Source organism: Orbicella franksi, chromosome 12 (genome assembly GCF_964199315.1).
Source record: "Orbicella franksi chromosome 12, jaOrbFran1.1, whole genome shotgun sequence".
Lineage (NCBI taxonomy): Eukaryota > Metazoa > Cnidaria > Anthozoa > Scleractinia > Merulinidae > Orbicella > Orbicella franksi.
In genome coordinates this window covers 3,981,174-4,008,891 of record NC_138156.1, presented here as the reverse complement: position 1 = coordinate 4,008,891, position 27,718 = coordinate 3,981,174, and the positions used below count along the sequence as shown (strand labels likewise).

The 27,718-nt window shown below is 38.5% G+C and overlaps 2 protein-coding genes across 2 annotated transcripts; one reads left to right on the top strand and one right to left on the bottom strand.

Moving 5' to 3' along the window:
• Positions 1-9: 9 nt before the first annotated feature.
• Positions 10-4,584, top strand: LOC145463195 (9,11-endoperoxide prostaglandin H2 reductase-like). Its single transcript, XM_081446928.1, has 4 exons — positions 10-1,384; positions 1,549-2,028; positions 2,497-3,806; positions 4,297-4,584. The coding sequence occupies exons 1-3, from the start codon at positions 1,278-1,280 to the stop codon at positions 2,924-2,926; spliced, it is 1,017 nt and encodes a 338-aa protein (XP_081303054.1). The 5' UTR covers positions 10-1,277; the 3' UTR covers positions 2,927-3,806; positions 4,297-4,584.
• On the bottom strand, positions 4,323-13,206 carry LOC145463193 (palmitoyl-protein thioesterase 1-like). The gene is made up of 11 exons (XM_081446926.1): positions 12,782-13,206; positions 11,801-11,910; positions 10,943-10,981; positions 10,370-10,458; positions 9,975-10,045; positions 9,631-9,718; positions 9,041-9,055; positions 8,323-8,413; positions 7,737-7,835; positions 6,440-6,511; positions 4,323-5,593 (listed from the first exon to the last, which is right to left on the bottom strand). Exons 1-11 carry the CDS (start codon positions 13,098-13,100, stop codon positions 5,471-5,473), a joined length of 1,116 nt encoding a protein of 371 aa, XP_081303052.1. The 5' UTR covers positions 13,101-13,206; the 3' UTR covers positions 4,323-5,470.
• Positions 13,207-27,718: the final 14,512 nt, after the last annotated feature.

Here is a 27,718-nt window from a genome sequence, read left to right as displayed (position 1 = left end):
CACAAATTTATCCTCGAATTCTCCTGTCAGTTTATAATACAAAAAAACTCTGTCTTGAGTGTTTTAAAATTTGCAGTTCATTATTAAGGCTTCTTAAAGTCGATTTATCTGTAAATAGGTGCACATGTTGAATGAAGTAAAGTTGGTGTGCGTCTTGTAAATGTCTAAGTTCTCTTTGGTCTTGGAAACACCCTTTACTGAACACTAATTTACTGGGCTTATACTCTAGCATTTTAGCCATCTAGGTTTCACGCAGAATCCAAACCGTAATATTATTTTAAAGCCCATGCTAACTTGGAAAGAATTTAACACAATAAACTTAGCTGGAAGAAAGCGTTGCAGGTATTATGTAAAATGCTCAAGACGCTCTATCACACTACGTTACAAGCAAAGTTTCGTCAAGGGGTTTCAAAGATTTCAAGTATAGGAAACCCGTTTCGATTGCCTTAAAAAACAAACAAAAAAACTTTGGAAACTCTTGAAACCCTTTGGAAACCCGGTTTCAGGAGTTTGAAACCCTTTGGAAACGCTCTGGAAACTCATTAGAAACCCCCTGGAGACTCGTTAGAAACCCTTAGGGAACTCTTTAGTAACCCTTTTAAAACCCTTTGGAAACCCCTTAAAAACCCCGTTTCGGGAGTTTGAAACCTGGTTTCACCCAAATTGCCATGGTTCATGAGACGTTTTTTCGTCAGTATGAGGTCACATAACAATTATGGTAACTCTAACAACACCTTTGATCGTGTGGGGTTGAAAGAGTGACAACGCAACGGGGTGGGCTAGGTACCTAAAATGAATGCTCCTTGTACGTCCTCGCGTGGTTTTCTCGCTCGCTTATTACCGGAAAGATTCTGCTAAGAACCAGTGTACGCGAAATCTTGAAGTGTGGAGATAAGGTAGTGAATTTTACACTTAAAATCGTTCGCTTTAGTGACTTTAGTCACTACCTGACCCTTATATTGCTTCTGAAATAAAACTTCTTGTTCAAATGCCATTTAAGTCACTTTAAATCTCTTCAAGAATAAGCCAGCCAAATATCAGAACCAATATAATGCTTTCCAATTACAAGAACCTATCGATAACTTTGATACTGCATACTCCAATCAAAACGAGATTTGACCACGGATCACACTTCCGGTTACTTAAAATATTCCGATCTCTTGATCTGGGAGGAGCCTGGAAGCCAAAACAAAGAACTTTCTTCTGTTGAAAGTTTAGAAGGAACAATATTTTTTCAGTATTGGAATCTCTAGAGGTCACAGAAGTTTTCTAAAAGAATGATTCAGTGGGGAAAATTATCTTTCTGTCCGAATGTACGAGTAGGTAAAATTTCTTCGATGGCTGTCAAGGTGGCGCGGTTTGGAATCCAGGCTTGGAAGCACAGGTAAATCTGAGTGCATTTTGTTTACCTCTACCTGCTCGAAAAGGAGAATTTCCGTATAATTTAGAATTATTCTTGAAGTCTATTATCTTCTAAAGTGAGATGATTCATTGTACTTTGATTTTATTGACTCTTTCCTTCTCTGTGGGTGTTGAAATCTGTGACAGGAACAGCGACAACTGCGAAGATACATCCAAAGTAAAACACGCGAACTTTTACACTTCACCTCAACCTAATACCCAGAGTGTCAATATTTCTTCAAGTGTAACTCTAAACGACGGCGTACAAATTCCGATATATGGCTTGGGAGTCTATCTAGCCGGATCTGGGGAAGAAACTCGACAAGCTGTGCTTTGGGCCTTGGAAAATGGCTATAGACAAATCGATACAGCGGCGCGATACATGAATGAAGAAAGTGTTGGTGAGGCCATTAGGGAGAGCAAGATTCCACGAGAAGATATATTTGTTGTCACGAAGCTGTATGACACTGATCATGGATACGATGAAACGTTGGCGGCTTTCAATAACAGTTTAGGAAAACTCGGAATGGAATATGTAGACTTGTATCTCATGCATTCTCCTCTGCCTGATAAAATCGTACCTTCTTGGAATGCCATGGTGAAGTTACAAGAACAAGGACTGATCAGGTTTGTAAGAAGTCCCTAGAGTTCTGTATGAACACGGGCCCATTCCATTTTCTAGTCCCTCTCTATTGAAAAGTCAAAATTTCCCCCACCCCCAGGGGAAGAAAAGTCAAAGTCCCTCTCAGCTGATAACCCAACTGTCCTTTGTCCTCAAGAAAAAGCTGTTTTGTAAATTTCTTCAAAACATTGGTCAATGCTGGCTGTCCGACACAGCATCCCCATTCAGAAAGACCTTGCAGACCCTTGAGAAAATCCCATCAACAGGGGGAGGGGGTAGGTGGATATAATTTAAATGAAATGGCCCCTAGTCAATGCACTAATGTTTGTGACATTTTTTACTCTTAAGATTTTAGCCACTTCAACAGAGTGAGGTCAGGATATCTACCATCTCTATAATGCTATGTGATAACAAGACTTTTTTGATCATACAGTACTTGACTCAAAGTCATTTATTTGTCTTATTTTTGGCAGGTCTATAGGTGTATCTAACTTTGGTATCCACCATCTTGAAGAACTGAAGAAGCACTCTACAGTGATACCTTCTATCAATCAAATTGAATTGCATCCGTTTTTACAAGAGAATGACCTCGTAAATTACTGCAAGAAAGAGGGCATTGCTGTTCAGGCTTATTCACCTCTAACAAGAGGAGAGAAACTTGGCCATCCTACACTGAAATTCATTGCAAACAAGCGCGGAAAAACACCAGCACAAGTATTACTGAGATGGTGTATACAGAAAGGCTATGTTTGTATTCCCAAGTCTAGTCAATCATCTCGAATTATAGAGAATGCCAGCATATTTGACTTTAACCTACCGCAAGAGGACATGAATACTTTGGATGGCTTGGAAGAGGGATTCAGAACAGGAAGACCCAAAATACTGGAGCCTTGGAATGGCTAGTTGCACAGTGACACAATTAAAAAGTGCAACATTCAGGGAACCTTTAAGTAGGCTTAACCTGCTGGTCTGTCTTTTCACACACAGTATATTTGGAGTTGAATAAAGTGCTATTACCGGTAAGTGGATGTACAAGAAGTCAATGTTCTAACTTGAACAGACTGTCATTTTGCACTTCAGACCAAATAGTCATGCAGCTGTAAGTGGAGTAGAAAATAACTTCTGTATACTCTAGCTATGAATGTATTGTTCCAGAATATATCTGTACCCCCCACCCTGCACCACTGAAGGATTTTGGTTTCAATGCCCTTTCTCTCCTACAGCCTCAGAATTTCCCATGACCTTCTAGAGGGTGGGTATGGATATTTTCTGGAGCTGCACAATGTTCAAAAGAAGAGAAAATGATTCTACACAGTACCCCAAGTTTAGTTTTATAAAGCCTTTTTTTTAGCAATAAAAGTTAATCCCAAAATGAATGTGGTGCAGATATTACCTTGGTTCACAAAAAAATTACGAGCTTTCTAACTTTCCAGGAAGATTCGAAGGTGCTATTGTAAGGGGTCAGACATTTACATTTTTTATGAATCCCGTAGACCTTTCCCGCATTCCAGCAAACAATGGAGCCAAGGTGACGTCAGGGTGAACAAAAATACAGTAAATGTATGAAATGTCCACCCCAACCTCACTCTGGTGCGGGAAAGGTCTATTTGTGGATAATAACTTCATTGAAAACATAATTTGAAAAAATAGAATTTAGAGACCAAGATTGATATCAATTTTTCAATCAAGATTTCATTGCAGGGTGACAAATGTAAGCGCTTAGCTATTTCTATTGTAAACATTAAAGCAAAAATAGTATATACTACAGCTGAGTTCTGAAGTTGTGAAATGTGGCTAAATATCATTTAGGCAAGGTTAAACTCGAGCTAATGCAGCCAGCTAGTGTGCCCATCCAGCTAATATCATTTAGGCAAGTTAAATATGAGCTTATGCAGCCAGCGGTTTCCACGTTTGGGAGTACGTGACCTGTGGGGCAGCCTTCAAGGGTTTTGCAGGGGTTTATGGTTCATTGCATAATATTGTTGTAGTGTATTCTGCTGATTGTTGCGGATCAGTTGCACTGCTTTGCTCGCGAATCATTGCGGATTCTTGCACCCTCTCCTCCCTCCCGTTTTGTTCTTGGTCAGGGTAAGTATTCTCCAGGTAAGTAGATTCCACTGAATTTCTTTCAGTGTGACGGTGCCGGTTAGCGGACGCTCATTGGGTGGTCCCTGCTTTCCAGGGTTGCCATGGATACCTCCTAGCGGCTTATGGCTTTGGCACCCCGCTAACCTTTAAGGCACCAGTTCCCAAGCTCATCTATTTGTGATGAGTTTAATGTAAGACAAAAGACATTAAATTTGGTAAAATTATTTTATTTTGTAAATGCAGTTTAAAATGGTGCATGACTACCACGTCATGTTAATGGCAAGTTTTCTATTTAAGTTGCAAGATGTTAGTTTTTGCCACAAAAAACGCTTCTGTTGCTCAATAACGTGGTTTACACTTTGTTATATATAAAGTCTTCTATTTATGGGTTAAAATGCTGTTTATTTCATATGGCATTATTTATAACTGTTTTATAATTTTCTAATAATAAAATGGTTAATCTACAGGTTTTTGTCTATACATTTCTGAAGTGTTGTCTTGTCTTGTGACTTTTGTACAAAATGCATGTTGTTTAATTGTTTTTATATAATAATTAAATGAATGCGCACGCTCTGATTGGTCGGTCAGCTATGGTTTATTGTGCCAGTAAACTCATGGAAATTTCGCGTGTCTTCTGAATTATTATATAAAAGCAATAGACCACAAGTTTCTATGGTTTAGAGGCAGATAAACCACTTGGAATGTTGGAAGAACACTCGAAGAATTCGTAAATCACTTGCCTGCTGCTTGTGATTTATGAATTCTTCTAGTGTTCTCGTGATTTACGAATTCTTCTCACGTTCTTTCAACATCCTGAGTGGTTTATCAGCCTATGAACCACAAAAACTTGTAGTCTATTGCTTAAGGAAAAAATTTCTAGAATTATCCTTTGCATGAGCTTTAAACTACAGTGGAAACATGATTTCTTGAAGCCATCCTTTCTTGAACAGCCCAATAACTTGAAGAAAAAGCTTTTCTTTGAATTTGCTTCACTTGCCCTCTCCTCCTTACTACTACAATTATGTAAAGTGCAACCCCAGGTTTGTTATTTCACATCCTAACATTCCATATTCATTTTGTAAAAGGCACAATTATAAATTGCAACCAAACCCCCTTACAGCACAGCAATGGAAAGTTCTCCCGAGTTACAATTTAACAGACTGAGGAGTTGATTATATATATATTTAAAAAAAAAAAAAAAAGGCTTACATTTTGGATCACTCTACATCGTTTTTTTAGTTACAAGTCTACATTAGCACACAATTTCCTCAATGACGCAAAACTCACAAGGCAGCTAAAAAATCTATCATCTAATTAGTGTATCATTCTTCTCAAGCCAACACAACCCATAACCCATGTCTACTTCAGAAATGGTAAGATCTGTTCATCAAAGAACTCGTCTGTAAACTGCAAGTGATCTCCATCAGCAGTTAGAAAATGCAGTTTCTTGTCACGGTCCATTTGCTGCAGTCCCAGCCAGTCCTAAAATGACAATTAGCACGTATTAAGTAATTGTTTGGTTTTTATAGCAGGGTTGTCATCAATTTTTTAGTCACCTGTAGCCTTATTCTCCACACCCATAGCAAATTTGTTACTTTGGGGGTGAATTCTCTAAACAGCAGGGAATTTCACCCATAGCATCAAGGGAAAATCAAGCACACTGAGCCATAACAGGTGTTACAGCTTACGGCCCTTAATGACAGCCCTGTATAGTACCCATGATAGTGCGTTGTGCATGTAACAATTTATTATAGAGACATGACTGCCTTACTATAAAATATACTGCTCATAATATTCATACATGTATGAACTCCAGGACCTGAGTGATGTATTTATCATATCCTCATTATCTTTGTCTATATAATAAAAAGAAAATTAAAAGGTGGCTTGAAGTTGTAAATTCAGTTTTCTTGTGTTGAAAACAATATTTCCCTTGCTCTGCTTGTTCAGAAAATATTGTTTTTACCACTTGCAAATAAAATTCCTATCTTTGCGCCACTGTGCAATATCCTCTATTTATTTTTTCCACCCCCAAAAAGATTGAAGCCATTATGATAGCAAAAAAGGGAAATTGGTACTGGCCATTGAACAAAGATAACTTAGTTCCACAGGTGTTTGTTGGTCAGGAAGGCCTGGTTTTCAATAGCAACAAGCAAAACCCTGCACATGAGTCCAAGCATGCAAACACAGAGCAACCCAGGAGTGTGACAAGGACTAAAGCAGTTTGTTGTAGGGCGTTACTTCCTTTCTCAGTCTGAATATGGAATTTTGTGCTTGCCCATAAGCTGTCATTAAAATAATGAAAAGATGCGTATCCATGGTACACACCTCTTGGTACAATGGGCTCTCCTGTAAAGTGTACATCTCCTTGCCTTGCCCAGGCTTATAAAAACCAAACCACTACAAAATAAATAAAAGGACATGGTCAATAATAATTCTCCCTGAAGGTATGTTTGATCAAATCCCATTCAGGCCTGAATTTTTTTTTTCAGGCTTTAATTTCACAACTGCTTGGCATAACTGTGATGATCAATCATATCTTCACATCATTTTCCGCAGTTCAGATATATCAACTTTCATATATTCACTTGTAATAATTCTATCTACATTATCAGATTGAAGAAACCAGCCAGCCTTGGAACTATATGTAAGTGGCCACTGATGAGAGGTGAGCACTCGCCCATAGAAAATACCGTAAAAACTCGTGTATAAGCCGCACTCGTATATAAGCCGCACCCCCAACTTTCGAGCTTGATTTTGAAAAAAAGAAAACTCTTTAAAAAGCGCTGAGCAAAAGAAAGTGATTACTTGTACATTGTAAGCTTGGTCAAATCTGATGCTGTGTATTTGCTGCGAGCTAAATAACTCTTGAAATACCTTTTACAAGCTATTCTTCAACAGAATTTCTGATATCCTCCTAAAGAGAGGCTCTTTTGACAAGATGTTGCCTTTATTGCTAAAGGCGATAGTGGAAAACGATGAAATTCAAACGGAAATCTGAGCAGAACAATCTCTGACCGATCGATGCGATAAGAAGTCTGGGCCGAGTCACGTAGATCGATCGAATTGAACGATCGAATGAACGATAAACAAGATGGAAAAGTTCCATTTCACATCAGCTGTGCGTGGATACCATGTTTATAAACATGTATGGAAGCCTTCAATTGGTGAAAAACTTGTTGCTCGACGCGAGTTTAACAATCCTATGGATAAACACGCGGTGCAAGTTGTGAAGAACACCGAAACAGTCGGTCATTTGTCCCGTGAGTTCTCACGAATAGCGTGGTATTTTCTTGCACATGGCGGAGAGATCAGTATTGAAGTGATCGAAAGAACTACTCGCGAAGAAGATTCAGGTTTAAAACCTGAAGAGACAAAGGCTCCTTTAGGAGCCACCACTTCTATCAAAAGCAATGATCAACAACAGCAACAGGTTTCAAAATGTTGAATGTTTATTTACTTACGTTTTTAAGTACTATATCTGACCACTAACTAGGCAATTAGCCCCCTCTGAAGGCAATGGTCTCGTATATAAGCCGCACCCACCATTTTGAGCCCAAAATTTCAGCAAAAAGGTGCGGCTTATACACGAGTTTTTACGGTAATCAAAATTTCTTCTTTATACCTCAGATTCCTTAGGATCAACCATAGTATCCTTGCCAAACATAACCATCACAAAGTTCTTCAATTTCATCAGGTTTGCTTTGTACTCAGGATTCTTCACCTATAAAACACGATTCCAGGATAAATTTTTGAGGCAAGAACAATATAAACCAGGAAAAAAGTTATATCCACTTAAACAAAAGTCAACAAGTTAGTTAAAATAGATTTACATGTACTAGACAACTAATTGAAAAAAGGAATTTGTAGACAGTATCATTGAGGCATGGCCAATAACTTCTTCAGTCTATTTTATCCACCTGACCATTCACTGCTTTGTTATAAAAGATTAAAAACCTCCCTAAAAAGTAGGGATAAAAAGTATTATTTTTGACCTGTTCCTTTACAGGGTGCTGTAATCTTCAAGACTTGTAAGATGCCAAATAGAAATCAAACACCAAACCCTGTCAACCTGCTCCTCAGCCAGGCCTTTGACAAAGTGGACACCAATACAAAAATCATTTATTGGTCCAGGCATATGCATCATGTACAGTCATTTGATCAGCCAGTAAGGGAAACTGCAATACCTTACATCCTTTGAGACAATTTACCTTTTCTTGGTTGATATCAGCCAAGAAGATACTCTTGTCTCTATATTCTTCCTCATTCAATGGGTCATGCCAGTATTCTGCTTGAACAAGGCTGAAATGTAATACAATAATAAAAGCAACAGATTAATCAGGATGACCATTCATGCAGGGTTACTCCTCAATCTAAGGAGTGTTGTTGCGACTTGAAAGACCACTCTAGAAGATCTTCTCACCATTATAATTCTTACCTTGATAACACAAACAAACAAACAAACAAACAAACAAACAAAAAAACAACAAAATAATATGACACTGGCATTACTGCTGAAATGGCAAGGGGAAAATACTCTTTTGCAGCCACAGGTATATAAACCCTGGAAAGAGGTGTCTCAGAAAAGAGGCAAGGTATTTGACTGTAATGCCAAAGTGCTAGCCAGATCTGGGAATTTTCTGCTAGTCAGTTTTGAAAATTGATTTATAATAATTTATTATTATTTCAGCCAGTGAGAGGCACTGAAAAAAAGCTAGTTTCAACCACACCATAAGCAAAGAAGGAATTTTCTGCAAGCAATGAAAGAAGGAATGATAGCAGATGGAGTTCCAACTATACTGAATGCTAGTTGCTATGACTAAAAAAAAAACAAAATGCCCGCTTTGTTTGGAGTGTGGGACTATTGCAGGAGAAACCAACAGACCACAGGGTATAACTGCAATATTTGACCACACAAGAGGTACTTACAAGTCTTGAATCCAACTGTTAAAGGACAAGGAAAGAAGGAGACCATCAGGACAAATAAACAAAATATAAAGAAAACTAATTAAAAGTTGAGGAAAAGGTTGTTGTTGTTGTTCATTGTGGTAGATGAAATAATAAAGCACTTGTATTATCGTTTGTCTCATGATGTAGTCACTTGAGATGTAAATCGCCATGCCACATGATCAGTCAACCTCATCGCTTGAAGAACACTAGCAGTAAGCAGTCAAAACGTCGCCATCTTCATATCAAGTGACTACATCATGAGACAAACAATAAATAAACACACCTTTATTAATAAATACACCTTTAATGATTAAAAGTTATAAATTTAGATTTATTAAAAAGTAACACCTTATTTACTTGCTACCTCAAAAAATTGGCATAAATGTTATTAATGGTCAACTAGTATGCTCAATGTACTGATGGTGCATGTGTAGTTGATATAGTTTGTGTACAGTTAAATTCCTAATAGGAAGCTTAAGACATTGAACTAAATGTAACTGAAAATAAAAGCTCTCAGTAAGAATAAAGAGTATATTACTTAAAAGTGAAACTGATACGCTAAAATGTACCTTTCATAAGCTCCCAGATTCAGCAACTTCCTGATATAATCACAGATGGTGGAGTTGTCACCAGGGCAACGTGGAAATCCATAAACACCTGTGAAAAGATACAATTTTAGTCTTACTGGTAATAAAATATTATTATTATGCTCACTTTCTGTTCTTTGTTTATGAGCAAAAATTAATAGGTGTGTGACCTCTAGAACCAGTGATAAAGAAACCAGTCTTTCTTGAAGAGCCTAGTGGTACGTACAGCAAAAGCTCTGAATAACAACTAAAAGGTTTACTTTTAATTCTGCAAGTTCACATGTGTTTGATTGGCACTAACAATAAGAAGATTCCTTGCATCCCACCTTGATGTTGTCCGCCAAAGCTGATCAGATTCAGCATGGGGGGATTGGGACATCTCTGGGCAAGAGCACGCCTAGAAAAACACAAAAACCATTTGAACAGCACTATTATTCATCAATTTTTTTAACGACAGCCTGGTACTATAAATAATAGGATGAGATACACATTAATTTTTAAGAGTGATCAATGTCAAATTATCTAATAGCTTAGCAATATTTGTTGAGACCTAAAAACTGAGAAGGTACTGTAATAAGTACACTAACCATGAGACCACCGTGCCCAAGTCTTGTATAAAAGAGTATGAGTTCCAACAAAAAGTGGAATCATGTATTTTGTTTCACACAAGACAATATTAAGCTGATCTTAGGAAAATAAATTGCTATTAACTGTTACTTACAAGAACTGTCCACCCTGCGAGAACCCTAGGGCATTGTATCCATCTTTCAACTTTGGATCTGCAGCAACTTTCTCACAAACTTGTTTTATCTGTAATGTTTGCAATATGTGAATTTCAATCAAGTAACAGCTATTATTTTTAAGACTACATTAAATAAAAATAATAAAACATATATATAGAATTAGCAAATACATTGGCTGTGTTCCTATATGCTAACTGAGGAAAACGCTAATTAATTATTGAAACACTGCAAAACTAGTAGGAAGGTAACCAGTTACCTGCTTACATCAGTGTACAATGTACCTAGGAAATTGACCTTGGGACCACTTTATTTCTCTTATAATCTTAGTTTATAGTGATCAGAGTGCAAGTCAGATTACTGATCTACTGTGATACATTGATGTGCAAGCTTAATTTTCAGGCCAGCATTAAACTACTTGACAAAGCTATCTCAGTCTGACATTGTAGCAAGGTAGACAACACCACCACAGATGGATTGACGGTTCACAGTGTTGATAATGAGAGAGAGATAGGCTAACACATAAATCCAAATCAAGCCTGTACATGTATTACCTGGTCATTTGCATTCATAAAGAAACCATTCTCCATGTCCTAAGAGAACAAAAATACTGCTAAACACCATAGCAAGACAAAAATATTCCTGACCCTATCATTTCCAAAGGATGGATTAACCTATTCATGGCTTTGCGAACACTTATCCAAAAGACAGTGACTTATCCAGTGCAATAGGCCATTTTTTATGTACTACAAATTCTAACTTGGCTCCAAGGCTTTGGGGATAAAACATAAGAAATTTAATTATTCATCCCCCAACGTTGATGTGATTTTTTCTGTTTCATTCCTCCAAGCCTTGGAAGCCAATTTAGAATTTCAATGTATCAAAAATGGCTCATTCCTTATCCATCCTTGGAACAACCAGACCATAATGATCAGTATTTTACATATTAAGACTTCTTGCAATGATACCTCTTTAACCAAGCAGCTGACATTACACTGTTACATGCAGTAACACTAGATCTGTAAAAAGACTGAATGCAGAGTTCCTTGTCAGGGCTTACACCCAGAAAACAGATCCAACAGTACACAAGCTGTTAAGCCACCATGATCCACAGTAACAATGTGCAAACACACATACCTACTATGTGCCAACACACATGAAGAGGATTGATTTGACTCTGACATTAAAAAAAGGTGTTGTACGCTGAAAATATATTTCCAATAGACCATTTTTGTGTTCTCAATATTGGATTGGAACTAGCTTGCAACTGAGGCTAATGCAGGGAGTCTTTTTAAATGTAAAAGATATTCATCTCTTTTTAATGACATTTCCCCGCATGAGCCTCCATTGCAAGCTAGTTCCAGTCCAATACCGAGAATACGAAAATGGCTTATTTATCAGCAACATGTTACCTGTATAATTGAATCACCGATCATCAGGGACCGTACATAAACGCCAGGAATTTTATCTTCCAGCATAGACTTGATGGATCCCATGCTGAGAGGGTTACAGCATGAATCACCTAAAACAAACCACACCAATATTGGACTTGCTACTAACAATTTTCATTGCTACACTGGACGGTCAAGCTCATTTCTACAACATATATGTAAAGTCCCATCAAAACCAATGTGCGAGATTTAAATAGCTTTGGAAAAGACGATAGACCAATTAACAGGACTGGTGTGGGTTGACCTTGTGTTGATACAGATAAGAACCAGTTGGCATGATTGGCAATAGGCTGATAATTTATCGCACATTTGAAACTTTAGTAACAAAGTTTGTATCATAACAAAGTCAACCCCTAGCCTCCATTTTGTTCAAAGGCCTGACCTCCAAGCACAGAGCCAGGAAATGACTAGAAATGACCATCCAAACTTTTACAGAGTGAAAGAACATTTGCTCAAGGAACCAGTTTTCGAACAATATGGGAAGATTATGGAATGTCATGTGCTGTTACGTGATGCACCCCAAGCCAAAATTTCACGGAGTACACCCCTCTCCTGGGTATGTGGGTGAGGTGTTTAGCTCCTCTCAGACTAGTTTAAATATAATATGCATTTCGAGGCAGCTGTTTAAATCATGAGGAGGAGTACAAAGCTAAACATGTTGTATAAACATGCAACTATGAGGAACAAAATACTTTCTCCGTATACTATTACAGAGGGCCGGACTTTAATACCCTTGTGCGGGTATCAAGCTTGCCTAAATTTCTAATTTTCCTTTTCAATTCATTGCTACTGTTTGCATACAAGGAATAGGGGGTAAAAAAGTTCGTGGAAAACTAGAGATATAAGCTTACATTCCTCCCTAAAAATATAAAGTGCAACAATTTTGATGGAAATTTTCAGCTATCTTCAAAAGGTTTTCGGCTGTTCTGTTAAAATACAAACCCATGCCATGCCACAGTATTACAGGGACTGTTCCATTGCTATTAGCCAAGCAGCAGGTGAAAAGCGAAGCTACAAGAGCAGCGAAACACAGAAATCGTAGCTCCATGGTATTTCGTCGCCTCAGCTGAAGCAGGAAGCGTCGAAGCGCGTGATCTCGTTCCCAAGCTTCTGTTGGTAATCTAGACTCGCGGGCACTTCTGGGATCGTTTTTGCGGCAATGTTCAAAATCGTCAATCATGGCGAGGCAGAGGCGAGGCAAAAGATCGAGGCAAAAGAGAACTTGCACCCTCCTTGCACCCACCTTACTGCCACTCAGCATTCTTTGGAAACTGACAACACCATAGTTCAATTTTTTCTTTTAAAGTTATTGGAAAATTATTCAGCGATCGCAAAAAGCTGTGCCCCGAACAGCTGTGCTTTCTCCTTCCTGGTGAGCGCTGCTGCAAGGGATGTTCCCGTGGATGTTCACGATGGAATGCGTTAGTCCAAGAAAGACGTCACTTTTTTTATGACCCAGCAATGAGAGATTGCTCCACATAGCGTGAAGCGGTAATCCAGGTACGCGACCGTTGCATGTGAAAATGACAAGGAAACCAATTTAGTGAAAGTCCCGGGGGGGGGGGGGGGGAGTACTTTGGGAATTTCTGGGTGGGATGTGCCGCTGGGACCCTGGAACCCTTAGCCTATACCAGAGCTAGTTCAGCTGAATTTCGCTACCCTATACTAGAGTAAACTCCCCAAATCCACCCATCTATCAACACTATTGAGGCTGATTTGTGTAAATTTAAACTCGCCGATTTGATTTTTTTTATATTTTTGAGTGGCAATTCCTGGTTTCCTTAGTGTAGATAAAATCTTCAACCAACTACTCAGTTGTAGGAAAAATGATACCCAATTCTAGACCCAGACGCTCTGATTTATATACCCTATCCTAGAGTAAACTGCTTGAAAACCATACCCTTCACAGCGGCACATACCTATATAGCCCATATATGGCAGTGCCTCCCCCCAGGGTGAAAGTACGCTGAACTGATTTACCGGGAGACCGCGAGCAGTCTCTCGTTAGTTCATAAATCCGCGAGGGAAGAATGAGAACGAATGAGAAGAGGAGCTCTGTTCGTTTGCGCTTCTCCCCTCGCGCATCTTCGAGTAAGAGACCGCTCGCAGTCTAACTTGTCTGGGACACATTTATCTAGCATTGAAGACATTTCTGGGATTTTTTTGGACAAAAAAACAGCAACAGAAATACACTTTAGCTGTGCGCAGTTGTCTCATTCTCCTAAAGGAATCACATTGCACATAAACAAAGCCCTGAGCCAATCTTTCATAGAAAACCCTTTAGCCTGTAAATGGAACGGGGGCACGTGAACTTATGCACTCATCATTGGCTTTCCTGGGGGTTGACCCCCCGGAGATTTGTTTTCAGGATCAAACAAAAACCTACTTAATCCCTGGGGTATAGGGCATAAAATTCACACCAATTTCCCCTCACCTAGAGGCTGAGCTGAAGACAGAATACCTTCATTTACAATAATGACAGACAACTTTATGACTTTATTCCTTCTCTTCTTCTTTGAAACTGTCAGCAATTAGACTTTCTCTTTCCTTGTACTACGTCCCAGGCTTTGAACAGCATAGTAAAAAACAAGCATGCAAAACACTGAATACCTCCACGAAATGTCACATAAATGGCAGCAATGTTGCTCATCTGCATGTTCATCTGGGATTTTGAAGGTGACTTACTGCTGGGCAATCTCAAACAAACCTTGGCGTGTTTCTTTCAAAAACTAAACAATGTCCCTTCCCTACTGGACAAAATTTTTCAAAAATGCACCATTCCCTGCATGTTCCTGAGGTTTCTCTAGGGGTGTCCTGGGGATCAACCCCCAGGAAAACCAATGATTAGTGCATTATTTATGTCAGACTTTCTCCACTAAAATGGTCGAAGACAGTTAATTGCTGTCAATTCTCTCGGCATGGTTGGCTTCTCATCCTCGTCTTCCTCTGGCTTAACCCCCAAAGGGGTGCATTAATGTGCACAAATTAGAAATAAAGACAAGAAAATTGGTGCCATTCATTACTTTATTCTAACATAGTATGAAAAAAAACTTAATATGTAGCAACAGAATTATTTTAGTGTGACAGATCTTGTGTACATTCAACTGCTAACAAAGATGACCAAATACCTGTATAAATCAACTGGGTTTTAGAAGTGCTGACATGCAAAATAAATACCAAATTGACATTCTGTCGGCAAATTGAGTTCACAGATTATTGGTCATCTTTAACATTGAATCAGATGTATACAAAACTTTACACTGTAGTAAATTTGGACAAGTAGACTATTTTTATTTTCACAATAAAGATCACAACAGAGGAATGTCCCTATCAGCGATAAACCAATGATGTATTGCCAACTAAGAAAACAATAGGTTACATACAACCACTATTTCACTATTTGTTCATGGCTAAGCAAACTGAGCATGGTTATAAACATCACATTTTAATTCTATTTTTACTTCACAAGAGAAATAGAAAGCGGTCGTGTTGTGTTTTTATAGCTTGATACAAACGTTCGATTGGGTTTGAAAAAACTTATCTAAAGGGCCAACCCAACCTGGTAGAACCCCTGACCCAGTCCCTGTCCCCCAAATCCAAACCTCTGTCCAAAATCCAAGCCCCCCGTCCCCCAACTCCATACCAGTCACCAAAATTCAAAGCCCTTTCCCCCAAATCCAATACCCTTTCACCCAACTCCAAACCTTTTCCCCCAAATCCAAGCCCCATCTCCCAAATCCAAGCTCCCATCTCCCAAATCCAAGCCCCATCTCCCAAATCCAAGCTCCCATCTCCCAAATCCAAGCCCCCAATCTCCCACATCCAAACCCCTGTTCCCCAGATCTGAGCCTCATCCCCCCACAACTCCAAACCCTTGCCCCCCCCCTCAGACCTAAATAGTAAGTTCACTCAAACTTCCTCTTGAGTTTGTATCAAGCAAATTAAACATGAACATGTACAGTACCACACATATTCTATTTCTTTACATACCTTTTGACTTTCAGATTTAGTTTAAAACACTAAATTAGAAAAATACAACCAACAAAAACGCTGAAACTTGAGGAAAATCTTAAAATTAAAAAAATTGTCGTTGTTGTTGCAATGGTCAGTACTAGATGATCTCGTCATATACAGGAAATCATTTTTCTCACCCAACAATGAATTGTACTGCATGCAGTTCTTAAAAATAATATTGATCCTGTCTTTTTGAACATAAGGCAAGTCACACAGAAATGGTTTAGATTTGGAGTGACTAGCTGTCAGTAGTTCATCTAGTGACTTTATCAAATGGTCAAGAATAGTCCTGAAAAGGGTGGTTGATGCTGACTGATAGGTTTGAAAAGCCTGAGCAGAAGTCTTCCAGACAACTTCTGCTGACATTGTTGTAATATCAGTCACCAGCAACAGTCCCTTTCAAGGCTATGTTTGCCTGCGTGATTGTGCAAGTTCAACTTAGCTACACTGCGATGTGCTGTGATGATCATCTGTCTGTCATATAGACTTGAATTTTAGACCAAAGTGAATCATAGCATTGCTAACATTTTCTGCTTTGACTTGAATGGATATCAAATTTGTTAATCTTCTATTTTAGTTCTTTTAATCTGAACTCAGGAACATCAAGAAGTCTCCATATATTAATATTAATAATTAACTATAATAATTGTGGTAATTAAGCATGTTAAGTTACTGGTTAGGGTTATGTGTCAAGATTAGTTCAGCTTACCAGTAGTAAATGAAAGAAAGAGAATTCTACATGTCCCAAGTTCAGGATTTCAATTACTAATATTTAGTATTTCAATGTTCCCGACATTCAAAACTTTTGATTCACTATTTTGAAAACAATTTAAGAATGATCATAGCTGAATTATAATTCGAGACTGAAGTCTGAAAATCTCTCAGGTTCAGACAGAAATCAAACCCAACTTCAATCCATTTCAGTCTTACCTAGGTTTGGCAAATAGCTCATTTGTGTCATGCTCTTTTTCAGTAGGGCAATCTAATCACCTAGATACTTGGGTATAATATTAAATGAATTTTCTAAGTAAGATCTATTTTTGAGCCATCATAATTTAAAGAAACACCTTTTTAAGAGCTATTATTTGTTAACAATAGCTTTAAAGATTATTTCTTAAATTTTATGGCTCTCAATGCAAGCTATTTCAATTTTAAATAACAGCTTTTGAAGAATTATTTAAATTAAAGAAATAGCTTTCACATTGTCTTTAAAATTAAGCTACTATTTGTAAATAATAGTATTGACACTGCTATTTCCAAATACTTAGCTTAAAATTTCCTGGCTTTCAATGCAAACTATTTCAATTTCAAATAATAACTTTTAAATTATTATTCAAATTAAAAAATAGCTTTGACATTCTCTTTAAAATTAAGCTACTATTTGTAAATAATAGTATTCAAACTATTATTTCCAAATACTTAGCTTGAAGTTTCCTGGCATTAGGATGTTACCTAGAAGTTTCATTTGATGTTATGACCCAAGTCTGTTTGTGATTTGATAATTTTCTAAAAAAAACGAACAAGACACTAGAACCTGTAGCCAAACCTAGACAACACCTAAACAGACTTTACAGACCTTGATTTCCACTGGGACTTGAGGATGAATAAACAGACCTACTGGCAGAAATGAATCTGAAAATATTCATCTAGTCATTCTGTCAGAACTCCCTTAAAATTGAACGGTCTTTGTTAACATCAATGATGTCCATGACTTATCCAATACAATAATTAATACAGTTCCCTGGAAAATTATGTATTGTCTCCTTTTCCACTGGTTCCATTGACACCTCTGTAACTTGATCATCATACCAGATCCACCCAGTAACATGCCCGTTGACTGTCTGCCTTCATCTGTTGTCATGTCTTAAAAAAGAAGATAGAAATCCGGTTGATTAGTGAAGTAATTAAAATTGCAAGTTTATGATCATCACTGTTAACAATTAACCTGGCAAGAATCAGCCAATACATCAGCCAACATACCAGCTGACATTCAGTCTCTTTGGTAGTGCATCTGTGTTTTGTCATCGGCTAGTGCATTTCAGCAGTGTGTCAGATGACATGTTGGCCAAAGTATTGAGCAGTGCCTCAATGGGATCGGATTGGTTCCCTTTACCAGGTGTCTCACTAATAACTTCTTGAGTGCAATTGGGATAGTGCCAATTGTGCTCCATTCTTACAGTTGATATCTTTAGATTTTGAAACACCCCCACCCCCCACCTGCTGCTCCAAATCTCCAGTGACCTTGGTTGAGGTTGGTATGAAAATTTCCTGGAACTACATAATGCAAGGAACTTATCAGGAATCTTGAGCTTGATATAACACATTTTACCTTCACTGAACAATAGCCTGCTCAAGTTTATTGCTTTCATATCATCCTTTCAGGTTGATCTGACTGGTCTGTTGATGTTGATCATCTGTTGTGAGGTTAATGATGGAAGAAACTGCGATCAGCTTGATGACAGGTAAATATATTAGATGAGAGCTCCCGATGTTATCCACTGATGCATCTCTGTCAAGTGTGGATTTGGCACAAAAAGGTACAAAAAATATTGTCAGTTTCATCACAAAAGCGACTACTGGTAATCAGAAATTTGTTAACTGATTTTTGAGTCCAGAAATACATAAATTTGCAAACAATACACAGTATATCTAGGACCAATAAAGGACCAAGCTGGGTTGGAACTCACAGATTGCAGCAGAGCACAATCTAGAGCTAGGGAAAGATTGAGGTGGAGAGAAGATGTTGCAGCCCTATGTGCCATGAACCACAAAGGGGAAAAATGCATCTAGACAATTATTTCAAGTTTCTGCTAACTATTAGAGGGCTTTAAAGGAGAAGGTCACTTCGGAAAATGTGTGTTTTTTTGTCAATGCTAATAAAAACCCGGCACTAAGTGAGGTCATTCACTGAAGTTTCAGCCTCTAAAATACAGGTTTTCCATGTGAAATTTGTCTCCAAAGAAGCCCAAAATTTGACATTGCTGCTGCCATTTTGAACAATACTCGGCGGCCAGGCCACGTTTTTGTGACATCATTCCGTCCAAGACAGTTTGTCCCAATGGCTTCCGACAAGCCTTTCACTACCACTCTGGGCTATGGCTGCTCTGAAGCCGTATTATTTTGGGCCAAACATGCTCCAAACTCTGAAAATGAAAGCAGTGAAGATAGGGAAGTGGATGATCACTCGTCATTTTACTGACGTTGTGAAGGATACAAAGTCAGTTGCAGGTTTTTCTTTTTCCCACCAATTTCGAGTTGGACGGAATTATGTCTCATAAACACAGCCTGGCTGCCAAGAACAGTTCAAAATGGCAGACTCCCAAGTAGCTTCTTTCGAAACGAATTTCTTCAGGATAGCAGGCACTTTAGCGGCTGAAATGTTGGTGAGTGAAAAATAAGCTGAATGTTTTCTTGCTACAGGTGAAGACAAAATTATAAGCTTCTTGGAGTGACCTTCTCCTTTAAATACGATTATTTACAAACCATGGATCTCCATCAGAAAATCATACCTTCTTCCTTTTGACTTGTTTTCACTCCCCACCAATGTGTTTTTAGCATTTTCAACTTGTCATTCCTAACAAAATATTGATAGCATGGACTGAGGCTCCAAAAGGAAAGGAATTAAGAGGCAATCCAATTTGCATTTTCCTAGTTTTAAACAACATCAGAGATCAGTACCTTCACATGATGTTGTCCATCTTGACTGTTCTGCATGGGATGTATACTTCAGCCAATGAAAGTTGTTGATCTTATTCAAGGCTGCTTGTTCAATGCATGACATGACTTTAGCCTCTGTGCTTGTCCGACGCGATTGATCAGCTCAGTAACTGTGGCATAGATTCCTCGTCTCTTCTCTGGTTGGCTGTCCTGTGTGACTTCCCATAGTGTAGACTGAATTCTTTTATATACTACCCACTGGCGTTTCTGCTACAAATAGGCCCTAAACAACTAGAAAAACTTTCTAGAACACGCACATTAGTTCACTTTTTGATGATATGTGATGGAACTCCCTTTCATGCAAATTGCCAAACAGTCATGAGTTCAAGTCCCACAAAAGGCTGAACTTTACAGGCTTCCTTCCTGCCAGTGCAATATTACTCCACTACTTTCTTTCATAAACCAGTTTTTATCCCCTTTATCTGGAGTTTCATCAAGGGCTGGGCACTGGCATTGAGAAATTAACAGGCTGTGAGGACAATTTTGCCCACCTGGTTTGTGCAGGTTCAGTTTAAAATGTTTTGGCCACCTGTGAAAATTAGTTACCTTGCCGCTGAAAACATCGATGAAACCCCTGGTTTATGTTTTCACAAGGTGTCCAAAGTGGTTTTTTAACTCATTAAGTTTTCCACTTTCTCAAGAGAATTTGCGTCTTTTGCATTCCTTGTATATTGGATGCCTTTTGTTTTGTTATACTACACCTGCTTGGTCACAATGGATCTCTTCTGTGATGCTGATGTACAAGGAAGGCTGTAGTCTGGATGGCTGACTAACCATTGTGGTAACTGGTCAAGGTTAGTGTGAAATGCAAATGGTGTTTAACTCTCCTTAAAACAGTTGACTTATGTTTCCATCACCGCTGAAAAATGGTATAAATTAACAATTTCATTTTAATTCCTTCAAAGACAATTGACTTACGAGTGCATCTATAGGCTTATGCACTGCTGAAATCGGTGTGTTTGATTAAAAGAAAATTGATTCCAATACAGACAATTGACTTATGCTTGGGTCATTATTCTTTTGAACAACATACACTCATGCTGAAAAGTATTGATATAAGGAATCATTTTCCAATCCTCCTCAGACATTTCATTTATGTTTGTATTATATATGCTCTACTGAAAAGGACATTGAATTTTTCTGTTTCCACAGACTGAGACAATTGAACCATGTCTGCTTCATTTGGTATGATTTTAATTGAATGTCCAACAGACAGTTGACTTCTATCATGGAAATTCTTGTTGCCAGAGCTCCTGTCAGTATTGTAAATTAGTTAGAATTATGACTGCTTTACCTCTTCTTCCTTTTACATCAGAGTATCTGTTTCCTCTTGCCTGAACTTGACTGACATTAAGTAGGTAGTCTGCAAACTAAAACAAAAATGTAAATATCTTTGCCACATTGTTTGAAGTATATGACTTACCTTGTCTGATGAAGGAAGTATTGTTTGTAGACCTCTTGTCCTCTCTCTGTTTCTTCATATGTTAGCTTTCATGACATCATGGTGGTGACAAAACTTGCCTACAAGATCTGGATTAAACGTATTGGTTAGAAATTGCATCATTGTTTCAGATTTTAGCGTTTGTAAAAAACAAAACAAAATGTTATGACAATGCCCCCGAAAATGAGCTAGTCCCCGAAAATGGACCGGTTCACTAAAAATTTGATATTTTGACTTTGTCTTTTATTGGCCAAATTTGTCATCACCGCAATGCATAATTGTAACTACCAAAAAAACCTCATTAAGTTGAAGATCCTGAAAAAAAAATATGTTAGCAAACAGCGCTATTGTGTTAATATTAAAGAAAATGACACAGACAACAAGTTTTTGGGTTTTATTGTTTTCAGATATTTGTCATTATTGGTACATTAATTACTCTACAGGACATTCATTTCAAAAACAGAAGCAACTTAATTTACTTTTGAATAGCACTACCAAAATTATCCAGTACTGCTGCCTTAAATTAAAAAATGAGACATCGGTTTTGTATAATTTTATTGAAAGATATTATATTCCATCATTGCTACAATTATCCACAGGACCTACATATAAGTACATACGAGATCGCGCATTCTTGTTTTTGACTGTTTGGTATGCCCCCGAAAATGGGCTCGGTCAGAAGTATAGAAAAAATAATAAATTTGTTTAAATTTTCTATTGCCTGAAAGTAATTGACACAGACACACAGTAATTTAAAGTTAAAACTAAATTTAAAATAAATGACACAGAGACACAGGCTTTTTTTGTTTTATTGTTAGTAAGTATCCGTTACATCATTTCTACATTAATCCACAGGACCTAAGTATGTATCAGGGAGGGGGCGCGTTCCTATTTGAAAAATTTAGCATCCGCAGAAACCTCAAGTGTTCCCATGCCAGTTGGCACTCTGATTTGAACACTCAGGATGTCCCAGATGATACATCAGCATATTTAGTGGCCTGCTAACGATTGACAGTCACAACCAAGCCTTTGTGCAACAAATTTGAGCCATTGTGTTCTAAACCGAAAGCCAAACCGAAAGCCGAACTTGAAGCCAAACTGAAAACCGAACCGAAAGCCGAAAATAGAGATCTGTTGTTCAACACTTGAATACACCACTCATTCCAATCTAAGCCATGAATCCCAAATACTATATCATATTGTCAGGACAGTGATTTGGTAAAAATAGATCAAATAATATTTACCAAGCATTTCACTTGTGGTAGAATTGGCAAAAGCTATGATTAGATGCAAATGGTGTATTCCAGTGTAAACCAACACACTATGCTAAGTAGGTTCCACATACCTCATTTCATGGTGTAGGCCTTTCCCTTCTTTGTGTGGGTTGGTAGCTTGTAGACACAGGAATACCTCTCCAAGCTCGTCAGCATGTAGATTACATGTACATATTATCAAAAAATTTGGCGACAGCTGACAAACTGTCATGACAGACAATTGGCCTAGGAGTTTGCACTGAAAACTAACATGTGGGCCAGCATTGAAACTGAGAGCTTACAATACACTCTGGAAAAATTAATGACTTTCCGAAAATTTAGCTGACAGATGACTGCCATGGCGAGATAATTGACTTAAAACTTTAAAATTTAACCAGCGATAATGGCCCAAAATTTTGACTGGCAGCCATCAAACTGCCAAAATATGACATCAGACAATTGGCCTAAGTGTTTTTGTGAATGATCCTAGCCGAGGTGTATGCATGATCCCTTCTAACTGCTTATTTACCCAAGCCTTAACGGCTACAACTGGAGATAACAGCTACAGTAACCTACATTTAAGTAAATGTCTGGTTGAACCTTTAGTGCCAAAATGGTTTTCCATAACAGTTTTAAGAAATGGTTTTGGACGACATAGTTTCACTCAATCACAGCGCTTAGACTCACTGCCATTGAGGGAAACTTTTGCATATCAAATTGTTTCAATATACTGCGCAACTAAGCAGGGAGATGCAGCAAAACGAAAGTGAAGCGAAAATTATGCCGATCAAAGTAGAGCCAAAATAGTGTCGAAATGGAGCCAATGAAGTGTTGAAGTGCAGTCGAAGTAGAGCCGAAGTAGCCAAAACTTGTCCGAAAATCTTGAAAAGAAACCCAATGGAAAAATCTAAAGGGAGGAGCCACCTCAAACCTGGGGCCCTACTAACTAATCTAACTACATTAACTACAGTTACTTAAGCCGAATCAGAAGTGCATTGACTTCTGGCCGAAATTTGATTTAAGGTTCAACCAGAGCTCTATTTAACCCTCCCCACCCAACCCACAAACAATTTCACTGACCAACATCCTCCATCAGAATGTTACTGACTTGTTTCCACTCTCCTCATCTTCTCGTTCTCTTCTTCTGGTATTTTTCACTTATCCATTACCTCTGTGGTTGGAATCAGATCTTGTCTTGAGTGGATGGAGCTAATGTCTTGTATGGGTGAAGGTGATGGCAAAACTAGACTTCACTGTTTGCTCATCAGGAACTAAGGAAAAAATTAAAATGGATTAGGACAGAAGGCCCACTTGATCAAGGTGGGGTAAAACAAAAAAAAAAGGGTTTCTTAAACCTGGCTGTTTCAATAATTTGATAAACTGAAATCCTGGTTAGAGTTCTTGCACCAAATTCTTTTGATATTGTGGTCTCAAGTTCCAATGATGGAACCAACGCCAATTAAAAAAGTGAATAGAAGAGAATTATGGTGGCCTTTCCTTAAATGCACTTGACTGTTAATTTTGACACAGGCAGTTGTTTCAGTTCACAATTTCCTGGTTTTAAACTACTTCAGAGACCAGTACCTTGTTGACTGTAATTAACATGACACTGTCCAACACAACTTTAGAATTCAGTAAGAGCTGCTAATTGTCCAATATGTGTCGTAAGACTCACTTTTTATCACGTAACTCCATAAAACTTAAGACGACTTGTCTGACAAGACTGATCATGTCAATACCTGTGGTGTAGAATCCATGTCTTTTCCTTGTTGGCTTTACTTTGCAGTGTGAACTGTATTCTTTTTTCATGGTACCACCTGACATTTCTTCTGCACCTAAGCACTAAAGGGCTATAACAAACTTTCAAGAACATGCATAAGTTTACTTTTGATGACACAAGATAGAAATAACTTTAATCATACACTTCCCTGCAGATTGCAGGTAATTGCAAAGACCACGGGTTTGAATCCCATTCAAGCTTGAATTCTTAACTTTGAAATGACTTCAGTTTCAGATACTTCTGAAAAATGTGTTGATTTCCTTTAAAGCCTTCTTGGTGAAAGAATTTTCTTCTTCAATAAAATATTCCAATACCAAAAGAGTTAAATTGTTCAGAGTTCTTGGGCAGTCAAAAGGTCTTTTGAAAGATCGTGGGTTTGAATCCCACAAAAGCCTGAAGTTCACAGGTCTCTATTCTGCTTAGTAAAATACTCCTCTACTCATTAATTTTAGGATACATTTTTCTCCTCTTTATGCTTCATTTGGTTTCAAGGTGTTTTTCTTGACTGAAGTTTTCCAGTTTCTCAACAGAAAGAGAACAAAGCTGTGAAAGCATTCTTACTTAGGTCATGGGTTTGAATCCCATCCAAGTCTGAATTTTACAGGCTTGATTTCCCATGTTATAAGAAGCTATAATAAGTAATTTAATTACACTGCAAATACTTACACTTCTCATTAATAATTTGATCCCCCTCCTGGTTTCACAGGGTGCTTGCATTATTTTTTGAACCCATGTTTCCAATTTTTTAGAAGAAAAAAAATTAAAAGCTCCTTCAAATTTTGAAGGACTCAGAAAAGGGCATCACTGATGGGTTTGAATCCCATCTTGTTACATCCAGCCTCTCAATAGTAAAGAATTTTAAAACCTTTATCCTGACATTAAAAAGTTCTTGAGAATCCTTAAGGAATGTCATGAGTTTGAATCTCACTAAAGCCTAAGTTTTTTGGTATTGCTTATCAGTGAAAACACCAATTAAAAGTTTTCTTGATTCTGGAAATGAATATGATGTAGAAGCATTTCCTTTCTAACTCAATTCAGTTTCCAGCTTCCCAAAGTGATTGAAGCTCATTAACATGGATTTGAGTCCCATTCATGTCTCAATTTAGTAGATTTCCTTTTTTGTAATTGCTTTATAAATTGGAAATACATGAAAACCAAACATTTCAGTTCATCCATTGCTCAACAGAAATTCACCTGAAAATGGAAGATTCATGAGTCTGGGATTTGGGGGGGCACTGAGCTGCAAAGAAGAGGAAGCTGCAAGTCAGTACAAGCTGAGTGTAATGCAGAAATTGGTGAAGGAATTATGTCAGAAGAACAGAGATTATTAAGTCTACTACTGTGTGGGAATCCAAGGGCCATCTGATTGGCTCTCATGAAGATTCCCAAGAATCGGGACAGTTTTATGTAGCATCATGGTCCAAAGCATCAACACACCCGCAAGTGCATAAGAAGCAGGAGGGTAGAAGTTGTAGATTGCACTCAAAGGCAAAGAAGGCATCTATAGTGAACCTGTGATGAAGAGAATTTGTATTCCTTTACAGATTTATAGCCTTGTGAGGCAGGTTACAGTATGTTGTGTTTGATTTATGTAGAGAATATATGAAGATGGCATGTCATGTACCAGCTCAAATGCAGAGATAGTTTTGACAAAAGATAATTTCATGCAGATTTTACTGTAGCTCCGACCAATGGTAAGCTATGATGAAGACAGCTCAGTTAACAGTTCTACACCTAACAATGTTGATTGGTGAATTTTGTGGCATCATTGTGGTCAGTCCAGCCTCATATCTATCTCTCAATAATTAGTTAATTCTCTTCATGCTAGAAGGCTCCTAAGACTTCAATTCTTACTCTCCAACCAACTCTGTCTTGTACTGTGCCCGTGGCTTTGCCCAGCTGACATTCCTGTCCTGTCTGCTTTCCTTTTCCATTGTCCTTCTTCATACAATCTTTCATCATCCCACTTTCCTTTTTCCTTCACACTGCTGCTCAGCCACCACCATTCAGTCATTGTTCCTCTCCATACTAAGCACATGTCCAGTCCAGTCCAGGTCCACCTTCTCCATCAGACCTCTTCACTGATCTTATTCACATCTGTTATTACAGCATTGTGACTACCATATTATTATTACCATTCTTTGTCTTCTTCAGTGCTTCACCTCTGCTTCTCTCATCTCAGTTGTGTCCATCTCGCCAATTCCTGATTTTCTGATTTTCATGGTAGCTTTGCACAGTTCTCTGGTTCTTCTCATTCCAGCCAACTATTTTGCTTCACTTGCTATCTCTTCTGGCCAGACTCTTGTCCTCTCCTGGTCAAAACTTGCCTTTTACCTTCCTGCATATTCCCCACTGACTTGTGGCAAGAATCTTGACACTGAGTTCTCAGCAGGCAAGGGGCCGAAGAGAACATTTGCCAGCTAGGTGGACATTGTATGTGCTTCTTAAGACGATTCATGATTATAAAATTGATAAAGGTCAGGATCTGTGACCAGAGTGTATAAGATCAAAGTTTGAGAATTCTTACACAAGGCTAAATGGGTGTAGAAAGCTGCCTGGACATGGACAACAAGATGTAAATAAAACTTGGGGACTTATACCAAACACAAGTCCATGTTCTACAAACCCTCTGAACACACTAAAACTCAGTCTTTAGATGCCAAGTTGCACAAGTATAAGGTTAAGTATAAGAGTATAAAGTTTGCAATCAGGATACAGTTTCCCACTGACTTGTGACAAGGATCTTCATACTCAAGTTCCCAGCAGGCAAAGGGCCAAAAGGAGAATTTGCCAGCTAGGTGGGTATTGTTTCTCAAGATGATTCATTTTTCTCAAAAGTGCTAGAGGTCAGGATTTGTGACCCATGCAGGTGTGAATATGGTCAAGGTTGGAGACTTTCTTGCACAAGACTAAATGGGTGCAGAAAGCCACCTGGACATCAACAATAAGATGAGAATAAATTTTGGGGACTTACACCGAGAGACTGCCAAACATGCCTGAACTAGACAATGCCCCTACTCTAGAGGAGCTTCTAGGTGCCATCAAAGACATTTCATCCAGTAAGGCACCAGGATCAGATGGCATACCTGCAGAGGTCTTCAAATGTGGTGGTGACCAGCTTCGCAATGTGCTCCATCAGTTGTTGTGCAAATGCTGGGAGTAGGCAGCGGTCCCCCAAGAGATGAAAGATTCTATCATCACAACCCTGTTCAAGAACAGGGTGACCGCAGTGACTGCAACAATTATCGGGGCATCTCTCTCCTTTGCGTTGCTGGCAAGCTCTTTGCCCGTGTGGCACTCCGTCGCCTTCAGCAGCTTGCAGAAAGAGTGTACCCTGAGTCTCAGTGTGGTTTTCGATCCCAACGCTCAACGGTTGATATGATTTTCTCTCTGCGACAGCTACAAGAAAAGTGCAGGGAACAACAACAGCCTCTTTTCATTGCCCTCATTGATTTAACTAAGGCTTTTGATCTGGTTAGCAGAGATGGCCTCTTCAAGATCCTGCCTCTCATCGGCTGCCCACCAAAGCTTCTGAGCTTTCTGGAGTCTTTCCACAACAACATGCGCGGTACTGTTCGATTCGATGACAACATGTCAGAGGCATTCAACATTCGCAGCGGAGTCAAGTAAGGCTGTGTACTGGCTCCCACCCTCTTTGGAATCTTTTTCTCAGT